The sequence below is a fragment of the Oryctolagus cuniculus genome, chromosome 11, assembly GCF_964237555.1.
Source record: "Oryctolagus cuniculus chromosome 11, mOryCun1.1, whole genome shotgun sequence".
In the NCBI taxonomy this organism is placed as follows: Eukaryota; Metazoa; Chordata; class Mammalia; order Lagomorpha; family Leporidae; genus Oryctolagus; species Oryctolagus cuniculus.
In genome coordinates, this window is record NC_091442.1 from 26,489,026 (window position 1) to 26,507,111 (window position 18,086).

General features: G+C 58.4%; 1 protein-coding gene across 3 annotated transcripts; it reads left to right on the plus strand.

Annotated features, from left to right (window-relative positions):
• The first annotated feature begins 1,550 nt into the window (after positions 1-1,550).
• TRIB3 (tribbles pseudokinase 3) lies at positions 1,551-15,857 on the plus strand. 3 transcript variants are annotated; one of them, XM_070051423.1, is made up of 4 exons: positions 1,551-1,677; positions 7,897-8,181; positions 12,417-12,709; positions 14,682-15,857. In XM_070051423.1, the coding sequence occupies exons 1-4, from the start codon at positions 1,558-1,560 to the stop codon at positions 15,172-15,174; spliced, it is 1,191 nt and encodes a 396-aa protein (XP_069907524.1). In that variant the 5' UTR covers positions 1,551-1,557; the 3' UTR covers positions 15,175-15,857. The 3 variants fall into 3 exon arrangements, with proteins under 3 accessions (XP_069907524.1, XP_008254396.2, XP_069907525.1); XM_008256174.4 differs by lacking the exon at positions 1,551-1,677 and adding an exon at positions 5,341-5,565; XM_070051424.1 differs by lacking the exon at positions 1,551-1,677 and adding an exon at positions 6,225-6,283.
• The last annotated feature ends 2,229 nt before the right edge of the window (positions 15,858-18,086 follow it).

Genomic DNA, 18,086 nt, shown 5'->3' on the forward strand with positions numbered 1-18,086 from the left:
AACCAGTGGATGGATCTCTCTCTCTCTCTCTCTCTCTCTGTCTTTGCCCCTTTCTTTGTCACTCTGCCTTTCAGATAAATAGTAAATCTTTAAAGAGAGGGGCTGGTGCTATGTTGTAGTGGGTAAAGCTGCTGCCTGCAGTGCCACTACCCCATATGGGCACCAATTGGAGTCCTGGCTGCTCCGCTTCTGATCCAGCTCTCTGCTATGGCCTGGGAAAGCAGTAGAAAATGGCCCAAGTCCTTGGGCCCCTGTACCCACGTGGGAGACCAGAAGAAGCTCCTGGCTCCTGGCTTCGGATTGGCACAGCTCCAGCCATTGTGGCCAATTGAGGAATGAGCCAGCCAATGGAAGACTCTCTCTCTCTCTGCCTCTCCTTCTCTCTTTGTGTAACTCTGACTTTCAAATAAAGAAAGAAATTTTTTTTTAATTAAAAAAAAAAAAAAAAGAGACCGAGGGAGAGGGAGAATCCCGCGGCCCTCGGTCCCGGGCAGCGACGTCCCTTCTCCGAGGCCTGCTTTCCTCATCTGTCTCCAGGGATGCAAACAGCAGCCGCATGGCAAGGTTTGAGGATGACGTGAGAAGATGCAAGGCGGCTCCCACGCAGGGCCGTGCCCTCCCCACAGGCACAGGACTCACGTTCCTCACCCAGCCTCTGCCCAGGCCCCTGCTGGGGCCTCCTGGGGCCCCACCCTGGCCCCTACAGAGCCTCTGGCTGGCCTCTGAGAAAGGGCGGTGCCCTGTCTCCCAGCTAAGGGCTCCCCACAGGACCACGGGCCTAGAGCTGCACCTCTCGAGTCACGCACTGTGTTCCCCAAATTCATTGGCCAAATCCATGTACCTGTTGGTAGTACTAGCTCCAGGATGTGTTCTCTCAATCAGCTCATTTTTCTTAAAAAAAAAAAAAAAAGATTCATTCATTTATTTGAAAGAATCACACACACACACACAGATACACACACCCCTTCTGTGCTCTGGTTCACTCCAAGTTGGCAGCAATAGCCAGGGCTGGCATCACAGGCCATGGCTTAATCCACTGTGCCACAACGCTGGCTCCCAGTCGGCTCATTTTTAAAAAGAAAACCCGAGTTCTTTTTCTTTAAGAAAAGGTTTATTTATTTGCAAGAGAGACAGACAGAACAAGACAGAAACTTCCCATCTGCCGGTCCATCCCCAGATGGCCCGCTATGGGAAGTCCGTCCAGGTCTCCCCCACGATGCTAGGGGTCACCACTGGCTCCCAGAGTGTGCATCAACGGGAACAGCGCTGGGTCTCCAATGCCGACCCTGCAGTGTGGGAGGCACCTGCTGCAGCACGCTCGCCTAAGGGGGGGCCTCCCATCCCAGAGCCAGCGCCTGCTGGGAGGAGGAGGAGGTGACTGCAACATCACGCAACCGGAAAGCAAACTAGATTGTTGGTTTCTGGCCAGGTCCCGTTCCTCACGGCAGGCTCTGAGCTGAGCTCCTCTGTCCTTGACGACAGAGACATTGAAATGCTGCACATGTTAGACGAGACTCTGAGCAGTTGGAGGAACAGGAAGAAAACGAAAGGGAAGAAATGCGTCCCAGCATGATTCGTGTACATCGTTTGGTCTCGAGGCCTGAGACTCCGGTGCCCGCCACTGCTCCACACCCTGTACCTTGGACACCACCCGACCCCACTCCCCCCATTTCACAGGTGAGAGAACTGAGCCCCTGGACAGGGAAGTGACTTGCCCACAGTCCCATGGGGCTCCAGTGGGACCCAGAATCCAGCCGGAAATTTGAGGCCTTATTTTGGTGGGAAGAATGGGCAAAGATGCAAAGCTATGGGAACCAGTAGTGGGATTTTAGATACAGGGTGGCACTGGGGGCATGGAGGGGAGGCCGGGGTGGGGGGTGGGGTGGGCGCCGTTCCTGCCGAGGTGGGGCTCTGGACCGCCGCCTCCTCTCCTTCCTCAGAGCGGCTCTGCCAGCCCTGGAGCTCCTCAGGACCAAAGTAGATAGATACCCAGCTTGCTGTGCTTGGGAACCCAGGGCTCTGAGCCGCGAGAGGGAAAGATTTATTTATTTCAAAGTCAGAGTTACACACAGAGAGAAGGAGAGGGAGAGGGAGAGGGAGAGGGAGAGGGAGAGGGAGAGGGAGAGGAGAGAGAGAGAGAGAGGAGAGAGAGAAAGAGAGAGTGTGTCTTCCATCTGCTGGTTCACTTCCCAATTAGCTGCAACCACCGGAGTTACACTGATCCGAAGCCGGAAGCCAGGAGCTTCTTCCGGGTCTCCCACGCAGGTGCAGGGGCCCAAGGACCTGGGCCTTCTTCTACTGCTTTCCCAGGCCATAGCAGGGAGCTGGATTAGAAGTGGAACAGCTGGGACTCGAACTGGCGCCCATATGGGATGCGGCACTGTAGGTGGTGGCTTAACCCACTACACCGCAGCACCAGCCATGATTTTCTTTTTGACAGCTGCTCATATAGCACTTCTATCCCAGGCACTTCACAAAGAGCCACTACGTTCTATGACAAACCAATAAGGGAAATACTGTTATCATTCCTGCTTCACAGAAGAGGAAGTGCAGCTTGCCCAATGTCTGAGTGGTAAGATTTGAACCCAGGAATGTGATTTGGCTATGACAGGAGGTGGCCTTGATGCATTTAATCCTGATGACTGCAATGCGAGGGAGGTATAATTAATCCCATTTTACAGATTACAAAACTGAGGCTCAAGGTCAAACTACACTTGAGCAGGGGGCAAGCTACACACCTATCAAACTAAACATCTGTCTGCCCAGACGCTTCTCTTTGTGGTACCCTCTGGACCATGTGTTGGGAGTTCTCGGTCTAGCGACTACCTTTCCACATGGTGGCCGGTGTTGCCTGCACTATGGACATCCCACATTGGCGCCGGTTCGATTCCCAGCTGCTCTGCTGGTTCACTCCCAAATGCTCACAATGGCTGGGGCTGAAGTTGGGAGCCAGGAACTCAACCCATTTTTTCCCAGCTGGAGGGCAGGGACCTAAGTACTTGAGCCATCGCCTGTTGTCTCCCAGGGTGCACACTAGCAGGAGGCTGCAACTGGAACTGGAGCCAGGATTCAAACCCAGGCACTCCACAGTACGGGACACAGGCATCCCAAGCATAACTGCAACCACGGTGCCAAGCACCCACCCCTAAACACCACTTTGTGACCACCCCTACTAGAAAGAGCCACGCCCAGTGATGCTTCGGAACCAATCTATCCTGCTTTACTTTTTCCCTTCACGTCAAGAACATGCATGGCACTTTTTTTTTTTTTTTTTGACAGGCAGAGTGGACAGTGAGAGAGAGAGACAGAGAGAAAGGTCTTCCTTTGCTGTTGGTTCACCTTCCAATGGCCGCTGCGGCCGGCGTGCTGCAGCCGGTGCACCACGCTGATCTGAAGCCAGGAGCCAGGTGCTTTTCCTGGTTTCCCATGGGGTGCAGGGCCCAAGCACTTGGGCCATCCTCCACTGCCTTCCCAGGTCACAGCAGAGAGCTGGCCTGGAAGAGGGGCAACCGGGACAGAATCCAGCGCCCCGACCGGGACTAGAACCCGGTGTGCCGGCGCCGCAAGGCAGAGGATTAGCCTACTGAGCCGTGGCGCCGGCCATGGCACTTCTATAATCTATTTCAGAGTATGTTGGCTGTTGATTTTATTCTCTTGCTCAGTCTCCTTCCTGATCTGTGGATGCATAGATGGGTCACCTGGGCAGCCAGCATTCAGAACAGGGCGTGACACAGCGTGCAACAAAGTCAGGAATGGCCACCCAGACCCATCCCACCCCCAGCCCCTTGCAGCAGCGGGGTCTCCCCACCTGTCCTGGGGTAGGAAATGAGTTCATGCATTCCTCCCCACCTGGGGAGCCACTGAGTGAAATGAGACCCCAGAGTCCCCTAGGGTGCCCCAAAGCTTCCAAGACCTAGGTGAGCTGGTCCCTGGGGTTCTGGAGCCAGGGAGACAAGGGTGGTGCCGCCTGTCTCCCATCCAGCTCTGGCAGGAGGAGTTATTATTTTTTATTTATTTTACTTGAAAGAGTTACACAGAGAGAGGAGAGAGAGAGAGAGAGAGAGAGAGAGGTCTTCCATCTTCTGATTCACTCCCCAAGTGGCCACAATGGCTGGAGCTGCGCCAATCCAAAGCCAGGAGCCGGGAGCTTCAGCAAAGTCTCCCATGCAGGTGCAGGGGCTGAAGGACTTGGGCCATCTTCTACTGCTTCCCCAGGCCATAGCAGAGAGCTGGGCAGAAAGTGGATAGCCGTGTCTCTAACTAGTGTCCATATGGGATGCCATCGTTTCAGGCCAGGGCGTTAACCCGCTGCACCACAGTGCCTGCCCCTGGAGGGGTTATTTTTGACACTGATGAATTCAGATACAGAGACCTACTGTATTTTTAAATTCCCACTATATTTGTTAAAACACTTTTTTTATTTGAAAGGCAGAGTTAGAGAGAGAGGAGAGACGTTCCATGAACTGGTTCACTCCCCAGCAACATTGGCAGCAGCGGTGGAAGGCATTCAGGTCTCCCTCCGGGGCTGCAGGGGCCCAAGCACTCAGGCCACTTTCCGCAGCCATCCTGCATTGGCAGGGAGCTGAATCAGAAGCTGAGCGGCTGGGACTCCAGCGGGGTCCTCCTATGGGATGCCTGCCGCACCGGTGGCGCTGGCCCCAAGGCCGGCCCCAAGCAGTAAGTTATTTAACCGTCTCAAAGACGCCTTGAAGTGAGCGCTACTGTGAGACCGGTTCATGGAGAGGGACCCTGGGGCAGGGCATTAAGCAGCTTTCCTGAGCTGGGAAGGCGAAGCGCACGCCTAGGACGGCCGGCGCTGCGGGGGTGGCTCTAACCACTGGGCTGCACGGCCCCCGTCGGATGGCGGCGGGGCGCTCACCGACCTCGCTCTCCCCAGGGCACCGCACTGGCTCTTTGGAGCTCTTGGCTCAGCGCTGCAGCCTGATTGAGCAGAGCTCCAGGGCCGCTTCGGCGCATCTGGGAGAAAGGCGATCCCTGCGTGCCGGGTCTTCTCCCAAAGCAGCCCCGCACGGCGACGGCGGGAGCGCGCCGCACACGCGCGCCAGCGCCCGGGACACCCGGCTCCGCTCCTTTTCAGAGGGGAGAGGGTGACGTTGAGAAGGGAAGCTGCTCTCGGCCCCTGGCGGCTGGGAATCAAGGCTCCGGAAAGAGAAGCGCACCGTTTGCGCCGCGACCGAGCCAGCGGCTACGGGTCTGCCCTCGAGCGGCCGCCCGGCTGCAAGGGCGGAGGTTCCGGCGCGGACGCCGGCCGGCGCCGAGGCAGGGTCCCCGGGGCGGCGGGCGGAGCGCACTCGGGCGGCCCCGGGAGAGGCGGGGCGCGCGGATGGTGCAATCCGCGGCCCGAGGGCATCAGGCGAAGGCGGATTAGCTCAGGTTTACATCACCCGGGCCGGGGCCGCCAGACACTCGTGCGGGGCCGCCAGACACTCGTGCGGAAAGCCGCGGCCGCTCCGAGCGCACGCGTCCTCTGGTGGAGGCCCGTGTCGGAGCGGGACCGGGATCCCTGTTCGCCGGCGGTAGCCAGGACCAGGGCGGGACGCCAGGGTAAGGTGGCGGGCGAGGGGGCCTGGCGGAGCCGGAGGCTGGAGGGCGTCCGCGTGTCTCACTCAACTTCCAACTCCGTCGTTCGGGGGTGCTGGGGGCCGAGGGATCCCGCGGGTCTGGGGCGACGTGGTCCCGTACGCTTGCTTGTATGTGTGTGCCTGTGCCCGGGTGGGGACGCTGTAGGGTCTGCGTGTGTGGCAGTGTGCGAGGCTCTGCGAGTCCCGCGTGAGCCCGTGGGAGGAGAGGCCTGGGTGGAGCGGTCTCCGGAGTTCGCGTCTCCGTGCACGCTGAGCGCACTCTTGAGCTGTGGGGAGAGCCGGGCACACACGATGGGGCCCCCGGCGCGAGGGACCCCGCCGGGACGGAACTGGGCGCCCTGGAGGGGGTGCGTGTGCAGGGCGAGTGGAGCGAGGACGCAGCGCCGCGTGCGGGGCCACTGCGCGCCGGGTCTGGTCGGCAGGTACCCTGCTCCGCGCTTGCGGGTCCGGCGCGCGGGGTACTGGGTGTCCGCAGGCAAGGGGGGCGGGACGCGGGACGCCTCCCGGCCCTGGGTCCCGCCTCCTTCCCTCGGACTCACTCCGCCCAGTCCTGGGGCCGCCCCTCAGTTTCCGCGGCACCTTCCGGCCCGGCACACCCGCAGCCACCCCTTCCGCTCCCACGCGAGGAGCCTGCTGCGGAAGGCGGGGCGAGGTCGCTGACCAGCCTCGGGCACCCGGGCGTGCGTGTGGCCTCGGGGTCTGCCGTGGGAGGGGGAGCTGGCTGGGCCCGCGTGTGTCCGCGCTTGCCCGTAAGGGGCCAGGTGTATGCACTTGGTGGTGTGCCTGGCCCCGCCTGCCGGGTTGGGACAAAGTGAGAGTGAGAGAGAGAGAGCGCGCACTTTAAAGATATTATTTATTTATTTACAGGTGGAGTTACAGAGAGAGGGAGAGCCGGAAAAGTCTTCCATCCGCTGGTTCCCTCCCCGGAGCTGGGCTGATCCAAAGTCAGGAACCAGAAGCTTCCTCCCGGCCTCCCGCGGGGCTGCAGGGACCCAGGCACTTCGTCCGTCTTCCACTGCTTTCCCAGGCCACAGCAGAGAGCTGGACAGGAAGTGGAGCAGCTGGAGCCCGTGTGGGATGTCTAACGGGAGGCAGAGGCGTAGCCCACTGTGTCACAGCCCCGCCCCACGTGTGTTTTTGAGGGCGGGGAGGGGGTGTTTGGTGTAAGCTGCCAGAATCCTCCCTCACCCCTACCGTTGGGGTCGGAGTCTTGGGGCCTCTGAGAGACCCACCCAGCCCACCCAGGGCTCTTGAGGCTTTGGAGAAAAGAAATAGCCTGCTTTGAAATGCAGTCACTGAGGGCAGAACTTTGAAGGCACTGAAGGAGAAAATTGCCTTGCCTGTCTACCACAGCGCTTCCTCCTCCCACCGGGGCCGGTTTAGTCTGGGTCCTTCCAGACCTGTCCCTGTGTACAGACACACACGAGGTACACGCGCTGTGTGTAGGGGGATTGTTCAGCACTTGCACTGCCCCAGGACAACCGGCCTCTTGTTGGTCCTGCATTCAGCCCATACCTACCCACCCACCTACCTGCTGCCTTCCCTCCCTCCTTGCTTGCTCCCTCTCTTTCCTTCCCTCCCCTCCCCTCTCTCTCCTTGCCTCTCCTCCCCCCTGACTCCCCCCTCCCCTCCCTCTTCTCCCCTCCCCCTCCTGTATAGTAGTATTCCACTGCCCAGGCTGTTTTAGCCTTCTGTTTTAGCGGCCAGACATTTGAGTAGGTCCTGCCTTTTGTCTTTGGGCGCAAGCCTCTGCTATTTTATTTTCCTGTGAGCAGTTTAACTGGAGGATAAAGTGGGACACTTTTTCACACACACAAGGGAGTGTACTTTGTCATTTTAAAACAAGCTGCCAGGGGCCAGTGCTGAGGCACAGAAGGTTAAACCGCTGCCCTGCAGCGCCGGCATCCCATGTGGGCACCGGTTCATGCTCCAGCTGCTCCTCTTCAGTCCAGCTCCCTGCGAATGGGAAAGCAGCAGAAGATGGCGCAAGCGCTTGGGCCCCTGCACTCGCGTGGGAGACCCGGATGAAGCTCCTGGCTCCTGGCTGCCGCCTGGCTCAGCCCCAGCTGATGTAGCCATTTGGGGAGTGAACCAACGGTTGGAAGACCTCTCTGTCTCTCACTCTAACTCTGCCTTTTAAATAATAAATAAACCTTAAACAAACAAAAACATGCTGCCAGTGGCTCCCTCTGTGTGAGGACACACACACACACACACACACACACACCCCGCCCCGGCAGGGAATGGGGACCACCACAGCCTCACCTTAGAGCCTCTCTCCTTCTTTCCCTAGATGCCAGCCTCCCCAGCGGCAGCCTCCGGGGGTCCCCCCTCCCAGAAGAAGCAGAAGCGTTTGGAGCTGGACGATGACTTAGACACCAGGTGTCCCATCCGAAAACGAGCTCGAAGTGGACCCCCGTCTGGGCCATCCCCGTGCCTGCTGCCCCTGAGCCCTGACCCTGCACCTGCTGTGGCCCCTGCCTCCCGGATTGGGCCCTATGTCCTCCTGGAGCCCAAGGAGGGTGGGCGGGCCTACCGGGCCCTGCACCGGCCCACAGGCGTGGAGTACACCTGCAAGGTGCGTGCCCGGGCCACCCTCTTCCATAGCTGCAGGCGCTGCCACAGTGCTCGGAGGCCCCTGCCTTCAGTTATTCCTGTGTTTATTCTGAGAGCGGGGAGGGAAGCCAGGCGTGGTCCCAGCCCTGTGGGAATTCACAGCTTAGACCTGCCGGGTGGGCGCTGGGGGGACAGAGGAGACGCTTGGCAAAGGGGGGTGTCAGCAACAGCTGAATAGGAGCTGGGTGAGTAGGAGTTAACTGGGTGGAGGTGGGAGAAGGGAGTTCCAGAGAGGGGTGAGCTTCCGCTGGGCTGCAGGCAGCCTCTGGAGGAGTTTGCGCAGGAGAAGGGTGAGATGTGGTGAGACGTCAAAACTCCCGGCACCCTGGAGGTGATCGGGGACTCAACCTATGGCCATTTTACAGATGGGAAGACTGAGGACAAGATGGGGGAAGGGCCATACATGAAGTCATCGAGCACTGGGCCTGGCTCCTGGGGCAAAGTACCGGGTAGAGAAGTTGGAGGGTTCGTGGCAAAAATTAGGAAACTGGCAGGCCTGGGGCTCCCTGAGGTTTAGCCTGTGTGTGACAGCCCAGAGCTGACACTAAAAAGTGGAACAGTGGGTATGTACTGTGCACTCAGGGATGTGCTGACTGCTCAGGGCCCATCATGTCTGAATTCCACACAACCTGCGAGCTAATTACTATTCTCAAGCCCACTTTGCAGACAGGGAACATCGAGGCTGAGACAGGTGTGATTACTTGTCTTAGCACAGAGCCCGGAAGTGTCAGAGCTGGAAGTGGGCCTGGCAGGCTGAGCTCTGAGCTCTGTGCCCTGTGCTGGGACAAGTATTTCAGACATGGGCAGGGCAGGCAGGCCAAAGGAAGAAAGGGGACACCCAGATCCCCTGGGAGAGGCAGAGGGCGACCCGGATCTCCCTGGGGATGTATAGAGGGAGGGGGACTGAGGTCCCTCCCCCAGAAGATGCTGCACCCGCCTCTCGCTGTGACTGCCAGCTCTGCCTCGGCTCTGGGCTGTCTCATGTAGCCCCAGACTCTTCCCCCAGGTGTTTAAGGGAGCCTGCACTCTGCCTCCCAGGTTCCTGTTCATTCCCACAGGGGAGAGGCGGCCGTGCCAAGAGCAGTGACCGAGGCAGGCTCCAGGAAGAAATCCCTGGCCTTCACCTAGCTCCCGCGCTCGTCCCCAGGTTCCTTTGAGCTGCGGGGCCTGAGCTGTCCCCTCCAGACACCACCAGCTCTTCTGGCTGGTGTGCAGGGAGACCCATGGCCGGTCTCTGTTGATTACCGCCTCACCCCCTGAGCGCCCCCTACCTGCCTGGCACCACACTGCACTCAGATGGCAGACCTGCTCTGTTCTTGGCACACTGGCATTCCAGCGGGGATTCAGACAACAGGGATCCCAAGTGAGGTGGGGCAAACAGCTGGGAATGGAGAGAAGGGGGTGGGAGTGGGGCCAGCGCTGTGGCGTAGTGGGTAAAACTCTACCTGTGGTGTCAGCGTCATATAGGGGCGCCAGGTTCAAGTTCTGGCTGCTGCACTTCCCATGCAGCTCCCGGCTAATGCACCTGGGAAATGTGCCTCTGCCTCTCTGTATCTCTGCCTTTTAAATAAATAAATTTTAAAAGATTATTTATTTGAAAGGCAGAGATACAGAGAAAAGAGAGAAAGAGAGAGAGAGAAGCTGGGCCAGTCTGAAGCCAGAAGCCAGGAGCTTCTTCTGGGTCTCCCACATGGGTGCAGGGGTCCAAGGACCTGAGCCATCCTCCATTGTTTTCCCAGGTGCATTGGCAGGGAGCCGGATGGGAAGTAGAGCAGCCAGGATTCAAACCAGCGCTGTATGGGAGGCTGGCACCACAGGCAGAGGCTTAACCTCCTATGCCACAATGCTGGCCCCATAAACAAATCCTTTTTTAAAAAGAGTGAGGGGAGTGGGAGATCAGGGGTGCAGCTGGCTTAGCTGGGGTGGGGCAGAGGGTCGTGTGAGCGGTGACTTGCATAGTGGAAGGAGGCAGCTCCAGCACTGTCCAGGGGAAGGCCTCCGGGCAGCAGGTGCGGCAAGTGGGAGGGCATGGAGGTAGGCCCGGCTTGTCATACAGAAAAAAAGGACTCTGTGTTGAGATTCTTTCCTCAGTGCCGTCCCAACTGTAATTTCTTCCTTCTACTTCGTGAGAAAACAGCTGTGTCCTTTTTTCCAGTTTTTGAAAAGATTTATTGGGGCTGGCGCTGTGGCTCATTTGGTTAATCCTCCGCCTGCGGCACCGGCATCCCATATGGGCACCGGGTTCTAGTCCCAGATGCTCCTCTTCCAGTCCAGCTCTCTGCTATGGCCCGGGAGTGCAGTGGAGGATGGCCCAAGTCCTTGGGCCCTGCACCCACATGGGAGACCAGGAGGAAGCACCTGGCTCCTGGCTTTGGATCAGCGCAGCTCCAGCCATTGCAGCCATTTGGGGGGGTGAACCAACAAAAGGAAGACCTTTCTCTCTGTCTCTCTGTCTCACTGCCTATAACTCTACCTGTTAAATAAATTTAAAAAAGAAAAGATTTATTTATTCACTTGAAAGGCAGAGAGAGAAAGAGAGAGTGATCTTCTATCTGTCAGTTCACTTCCCAAATGCTCACAAAGGCTAGGGCTAGGCCAAGTGGAAGCCAGGATCCTGGAATTCCATCTGGGTCTCCCACGTGGCTGCAGGGGCCCGAGGATTCTGGCCATCTTCTGCTGCCTTCTCCGGTGCATTAGTAGGGAGTTGGGTCAGAAGCACAGGAATAGGGGACCAGAGGAGCTGGCACTTGAACCAGCGCTCATACGAGATTCTGGCTTCACAGGTAGTAGCTTAACCTGCTGTGCCACAGCGCTGGCCCATGTTTTGTGCTTTCGTGGGTTTGTTTTGTTTTGTTTGCTCTTGAGTTTTTGTTCACGGATTAAAATGTGTATATGCTCTTCTATTTTTTTTAAAAGATTTTTTATTTGAAAAGCAGAGTGACAGGGAAAGACAGAAAGTCCTCCAGCCGTTAGTTCACTCCCTAGATGGCTGTTGTGGCTGGGCCAGGCTGAAGCCAGGAACCCCTTCCAGGAGTCCCACACAGGTGGCAGGGACCCAAGCCCTTGGGTCATCTTCCACAGCTTCCCAGGAGCATTAGCAGGGAGCAGAACAGAGAGCGAGGACCTGGGACTCCAGCTGGCACTCGGCACGGCGTGTGGGGGTCCCAAGCAGCAGGGTTGTGCGCCGTGCCACACGCCAGCCCAGTGCTCCTGTTTTTCCTTTGTGGCACTGTCAAGATCATGTGCAGAGAGCTCCAATTCACACAAGCCACAGTGCGCGCACCAGCTCTGCTGCTGATGAGCTGGCTGATGGCTAACAAGTCACTTCCCTGTTGGGACCCTCGGTTTTGCCATCAGTAAAATGGGACACATCTTTCAGGGTGCGGGCGAGGTTTCTCTGTAAAGTCCACAAACCCCGAGCAGATTTCCCAGCAAGCCGGGCACCGTTCCCTGGTGTCCCTGTTCCGCTGCCCATCCATGCTTGCTGCCGTAATCTCTGGCTGGGTTTCTACAGTGGGTCAGGCCTGTTCTCTCCTCAGGGCCCTCGCACTGCCCCCACCTGAAAAACTTAGCCCACACGGGGCTCTGGATTACCGAGTGCACCCCCAGAATTGTGTCCGGTCTCCATTTCCTAAGATCGGTGTCCTCTTTCAAAACACCTCTATCCTCACACCTTCCATCACAGCATTTTTCAGAATTTGTAAATATCTAGTTTGTTGGCTTGTTTCCAGCGTCTCATGTTGAAACATGGGCACCAGGAAGGCAGGGGCCATGGCTGTCGGTCCAGCGAGTGGCCAGGCGGGCTCCGTGCTGGCGACCGAGTGACTGAAAGAGGGAGGCATGGTCCCAGAAGAAGTAGCTTTGGTGATGAGCGGCTGGGACCCCGCTCCTCTGGATTTACCCTGTGTTGAGGGTTCCCTTCCTGTTTGGGTTACCTGCCGTTTCCCAATTGTCTGAAGTTTTAGGTCATGCAAGGTAGCAGGTGCACAGGTTCCAGTCCCAGGTGCTGGGGCCCCCCAGCTTCCTTACTTGTGAAATGGAGCCTGTCTTGTCCTTAAAGGGTCGGTGTGTGGGTTGAGCCACTTAGCAAGGGCCGGGCTTGGCGCAGTGCCTGCCTGTCCCCGGGCGTGTCTGCAGGGTTGGTGGTTGCCTGCGCACGAGTGCCCCCGCTGTGCTCACACCATACTTGGTCCGCAGGTGTACCCGGCTTCCCAGGCTCAGGCCGTGCTGGAGCCCTACACACGGCTACCCCACCACCAGCATGTGGCCTGGCCCGCTGAGGTCCTGGCGGGCACCCAGCACCTCTACGCCTTTTTCACTCGGACCCACGGGGACATGCACAGCCTGGTGCGCAGCCGCCGCCGCGTCCCCGAGCTGGAGGCCGCAGCGCTCTTCCGCCAGATGGCCGCAGCCCTGGCGCACTGCCACCAGCATGGTCTGGTCCTGCGTGACCTCAAGCTGCGGCGCTTCGTCTTCACGGATGGCCAGAGGTGAGTACGGCTGTGGAGCCCCAGATGCCCACCCCCCCAGCTGGGCTGTGACGGGACACGGAGGCCTGGGAGGGAAAGGTACCCGAGGCGAGAAGCGGGGAAGCACAGACTAGCCTCGCTGCGACTCCCGGGAGCAGCTGGCTCGGTACCTGCTGCTGCTGGTGCCCGGAGGGTGAGAGCCGGCGTGCCCAGAGCTCAGTAGGGGCACCTTCCTGCCTTCCCGGCAGGCTGCAGCCAACTAAAGGAGTGGAGCCAGGGGAGCAGAGCCAGGAACGGCTACACAGCCGACGCGGGGATGCGCCCGCACTCTTGCCTCCCACACTTCCTGTTTCTCCCCCTTTATTACCCCACGGACTTTAGCTTTGCCCTTGGTTTAAGAGGTTTAGCCCCACTCAGCCACCTCCCCGAGACATCACTGGGCAATGTGATCTTCTCAGAAGTCTTGGTTTATATTTTATTTTTGGCTGGCATTGCCACTCACTAGGCTAATCCTCCACCTGCGGCGCCGGCACCCCGGGTTCTAGTCCCGGTCGGGGCGCCGGATTCTGTCCCGGTTGCTCCTCTTCCAGTCCAGCTCTCTGCTGTGGCCCGGGAGTGCAGTGGAGGATGGCCCAAGTGCTTGGGCCCTGCACCCGCATGGGAGACCAGGAGAAACATGTGGCTCCTGGCTTCGGATCGGCACAGCACCAGCTGCAGCGGCCATTGGAGGGTGAACCAATGGAAGGAAGACCTTTCTCTCTCTCTCTCTAACTCTGCCTGTCAAAAATATATATATTTTTTATTTTTAAGATTTATTTATTTGAAAGTCAGTTACACAGAGAGAAGAGAGGTAGAGGTAGAGAGAGAGAGGGAGGGAGGGAGGGAGGGAAAGGGAGAGAGAGGTGTCTTTATTTGCTAGTTCACTCTACAGTTGGCCGGAACGGCTGGAGCCGCGCTGATCCAAAGCCAGGAGCCATGCAGTTCCTCCAGGTCTCCCATATGGGTGCAGGGGCCCAAGGACCTGAGCCATCTTCTACTGCTTTCCCAGGCCATAGCACAGAGCTAGATTGGAAGTGGAGCAGCTGGGACTTGAACTGGCACCCCTATGGGATGCCGGCACTGCAGGTGGCAGCTTTACCTGCTATGCCACAGTGCCGGCCCCTATTTTTTATTTTTATAAATTTTACTTATTTCACACACACATACACACACACACACACACACACACACACACAGAGGCCCCCATCCACTGGCTCACTCCCCCAGTGCCTCTGAGAGCCAGAATGCAGTCAGGTCTCCCACGCGGGTGGCAGGAACCGGATTCCCTGAGCCCCCACTGCCGCCTCCCAGGGTGTGCACTAGCAGGAAGCTGGCGTGGGAGCTGCAGCCAGACCTGAAACCCAGCCGCTGGGCATCTTCACCACCTGGTTTCTTGGAATCTCTAATTTGTAAGACTGATTTTATTTATTTGAAAGAGTGCCAGAGAGGGAGGGAGGGAGAGACAAAGAAAGAGACAGACCTTCCATCCGCTGGTTCACTCCCCAAAAGGCTGCAATGGTCTTGGTTGGGCCAGGCTGAAGCCAGCAGCCTGGAGCTTCATCCGGGTCTCCCACGTGGGTGGCAGAGACCCAAGCACTCGGGCCATCTTCTGCTGCCTTCCCAGGTGCATTAGCAGGGAGCTGGATGGGAAAGGAAGCAGCCGGGACTTAAACTTACATGGTGCTCATATGGGATGCCAGGGTCGCAGGTGACCGCTTAATCTGCTCCGCCACAGCGCTGGCTCTCCGGGGTCTTAAACATAATTGCTCTGCAATTTCAAGAAAAGCTTTAACCTCTCTGAGCCTGGGCTTCCTCGCCAGCGAAGGATGAGGACTGGCTCTTGCCCAAAGCCAGCGGGCATTCGGGCATGGGTGCTCTTGAGGGGTGACGGTGTGGGGTGGTGGCATGGCGCTTCCAGACAGGGCCTGAGCCCTCTGTGTCTGCCCTGGCCCAGGACGAAGCTGGTGCTGGAGGACCTGGAGGACGCGCACGTGCTGACCGGGCCCGACGACTTGCTGTGGGACAAGCACGCATGCCCAGCCTACGTGGGCCCCGAGATCCTCAGCTCACAGGCGTCCTACTCGGGCAAGGCGGCCGATGTGTGGAGCCTGGGCGTGGCACTCTTCACCATGCTGGCTGGCCACTACCCCTTCCAGGACTCGGCCCCTGCCCTGCTCTTCGGCAAGATCCGCCGGGGGGCCTTCGCCCTGCCCGAGGGCCTCTCGGCCCCCGCCCGCTGCCTGCTCCGCTGCCTCCTTCGCCGGGAGCCGGTTGAGCGGCTCACCGCCACCGGCATCCTGCTGCACCCCTGGCTGAGGGGGGACCCGGTTCCCCCTGCCCCGGCCCGACCCCACCTCTGGGAGGCTGACCAGGTGGTCCCCGATGGGCCAGGTCTGGAGGAGGCCGAGGAGGAGGAGGGGGAAGGGGGGGCGGGTCTATACGGCTAGGGCCGCCTTCCTGGACCCTTAGCTGCAAACCGTGGATTGAGTTTGGGTGGGGGTCTCCCAGCTTTTCCCTGTCTCTTTGGACTGAGGCAAACCTTAAGTGCCTTTTAGGTGGGGGGAAGTGTGCTGTGTGCACATCCGTGTGGCCTGGCTGCTCAGGGAGCTGGCCCTGTCCCAGGGGCTGGGGACAGAGCCATGAGCGAGGGACACCGAACTCCCCACTCACAGCTCCTGAGCTGACAACAGGTCCTGTTGCCTTTGGGACCGTCCCCTTTACAACCACCCTGCTGCCTTTGAACTTGCACCTTTCAGAAAAGGGAAGCTTCTCTGTGCCAAAGGCTCCAGGCCTCTCGCCTGCAACTCAGGGAGATGCGCTCCCAGCCGCTGCAGCCTCTCGATGAGGGGCTGCTCCTTCTGCGCCTGAGCCCAGCCCTCGTGAGGCCGGTTCTCATCTAACTCAAGCTGTGGTTGGAGGTGAGGGCTCAGGCCTGTCTGCCCTGGTCGCCCCTGACCTGAGCACCAAGGCGGGGGGGACAGGATTCGGTGGGGCCTGTCCCACAGTCACCTGCAATGTCCCAGGCCCTGTGCTGGGGACGCGTGGGGTCCAGGACCCAGCCAGTGCTCTGGGTTTGGACACCATGAGTGTGTAGTTTTACTCTGTGCCTGGTAAAGGAGACTGTGCAATACTTCTGTGTCTGTGAGACTTTTCTATCTTCCTCCCACCTCTTACTGGTTTTCCCTGCCTTCAAAACTGGCCCCCAGGGCTGGTATTGGGATACAGTGGGTTAAGCCACAGCTTGCGACGCCAGCATCCCATATGGGCACTGGTTCAAGTCCTGGCTGTTCCACTTGTGATCCAGCTCACCGAGAAAGCAGTAGAAGATGGCCCAAGTGCTTGGGTCCCTGCCACCCACGTGGGAGACCCAGAGGCAGTTCTGGGCTCTGGGCTTCAGCCTGGACCAATCCTGGCTGTTGCAGTCATCTGGGAATGGAAGATCCCTGTGTCACTCTGCCTGTTGAATAAAATAAATCTGAAACAAAAGTGGCCCCAGTAAAGGGCCAGCGTCCTGGGTCATGTCTACACCGCAGCTGAGGGGTTTGGAGAATGGATTCCTGCAGCCCAGTCTTCTTCCTGCACTCTCTCCCCTCCTTCCCAAGGCAGTGATGGCTCAGTGGCCGTGTTGTTTCTGAGTCAGAGAGGCTTAACCAGGAAAGCAAGCTGTTTCACGGAGCAGAAGTCAGCAGACGGTGTGGACTTCAGTGCTGGTCTGTTCGGCTCTCAGAACTGCTGAGCCCAGGCTCCTCCTCTGTCTGCTCTGTCGTCTCTGGCGACGGCTGGTGCAGTGGCTGCTGCGCTTGCCAGGGTCACGATAGAGAGCCTCCTGCCCAGGGGAAGAGGGGGGCGACTTTGCATCGCTTGAGAACTTGTGCCCTGGTGTCAGGCTGCCCGATTCAAGTCCTGACTCCAGCACTCACCAGCTGTCTGACCCTTGGCAAGCTTCTTTTTAAAATAATTTGAAATTTGTTTTATTCGAAAGGCAGAGGGACAGAAATCTTCCATCTGCTGATTCACTCTCCAAATGTCTGCAACAGCCAGGAGCCCAGAACTCAATCCAGTTCTCCCACATGGGTGGCCAGATCCCAACCACTTAAGCCACCTGCTGCCTCCCAGGAAGGAAGCCAGGGACTCAGGGGCTCCAACCAGTGGCTTAGCTGCTGCACCGCCGCCTGCCCTGAGGAGGGAGCCTCTGACAGGGCAGCTCAGATGCCCTGTGAACAAACACTGCCCGCCTAGAAACGTAAAATCCACTTTCCCCTTAGCCAGGGCTGGGTGGAGCCACACCCCTGCCCCAGGTAGTAAGGGCTTTCCGCTTCCATTGGTGTTCTCTGAGTCAGCCTGATCTAAGAGTTTTACAACCTCTCACTGGGAGGGAGGGAAATTCAACTGAGGATTCCCTCTGCTACTGGGAGGTAAACAGGATCCACATGGCCTGTCCCGCCCCTCATCACTTAGCAATCCAGCAACCATCACTGAATGCCTGCCGGGGGGGGGGGCACCAGCAAGGCACCCACGCAGAGCCCCCCACGGGCGCTATCACACCTGTTGTTAGTTCCTTGCAGCAGTGACAGACATCACATCTCCTAGCCGTCCCCACCGTCACATGACAAGTTCTGACCAATGGTGTGCAGGCTGAAGTGTCGGGGAGGTGGGGCTCACTTCCCTGCCCACCTGCTCCCTACTGCAGCCTTCTGGAGGCTCCAGTTCCCGGCTAAAAGTAGATGTGGACCACCAGATCCGCGTGGAGCAGGGGCGAGCTTCCCATGCTAAGTTTCTGAGATGTGGAGTTTGTCGGTGTTCATTACAGGACCAAGGAAAATCTGCCACAGTGAAGGGGGGAGAAATCCTGCCCCTGGTGGAAAAGCTATGTCAGGGTGTGGCAAAACCAACGCCTGAACTTGCTAGTTTACGATTCTTGGGGGGGGGGGGGGGCAGCAGGTGGGTCCTCCAATAGGCTTAGCCTCAGCCCTTCAAGTGGTGGTCTCAGAATTCAAAAGGCAAAGGAGTGGGAGGCGCTTAGCCTGGAGGCCTGCGTTCCGTTTCTCGATGTCTGGGTTCCATTACCAGCTCTTGCTTCTACCTCCAGCTTCGCACTAATGACTCAAATAACTGGGTCCCTGCCACCCACGTGAGAGATTTGGGCTGAGTTTCTGGTTCCTGGCTCTGGCCCAGCCCCACCTGATAGACATTTTAGATAGTGAACCAGCAGCTAGGAGCTTGCTCGCTCTTTTTTATTTTAAAGATTGATTTATTTGAAAGTCGGAGGTAGAAAGGGAGGTCTTCCATCCACTCACACCCCAGAGGGCTGCAATGGCCAGTGTGGGCCAGACCAAAGCCAGGAGCTTCATCTGGGTCT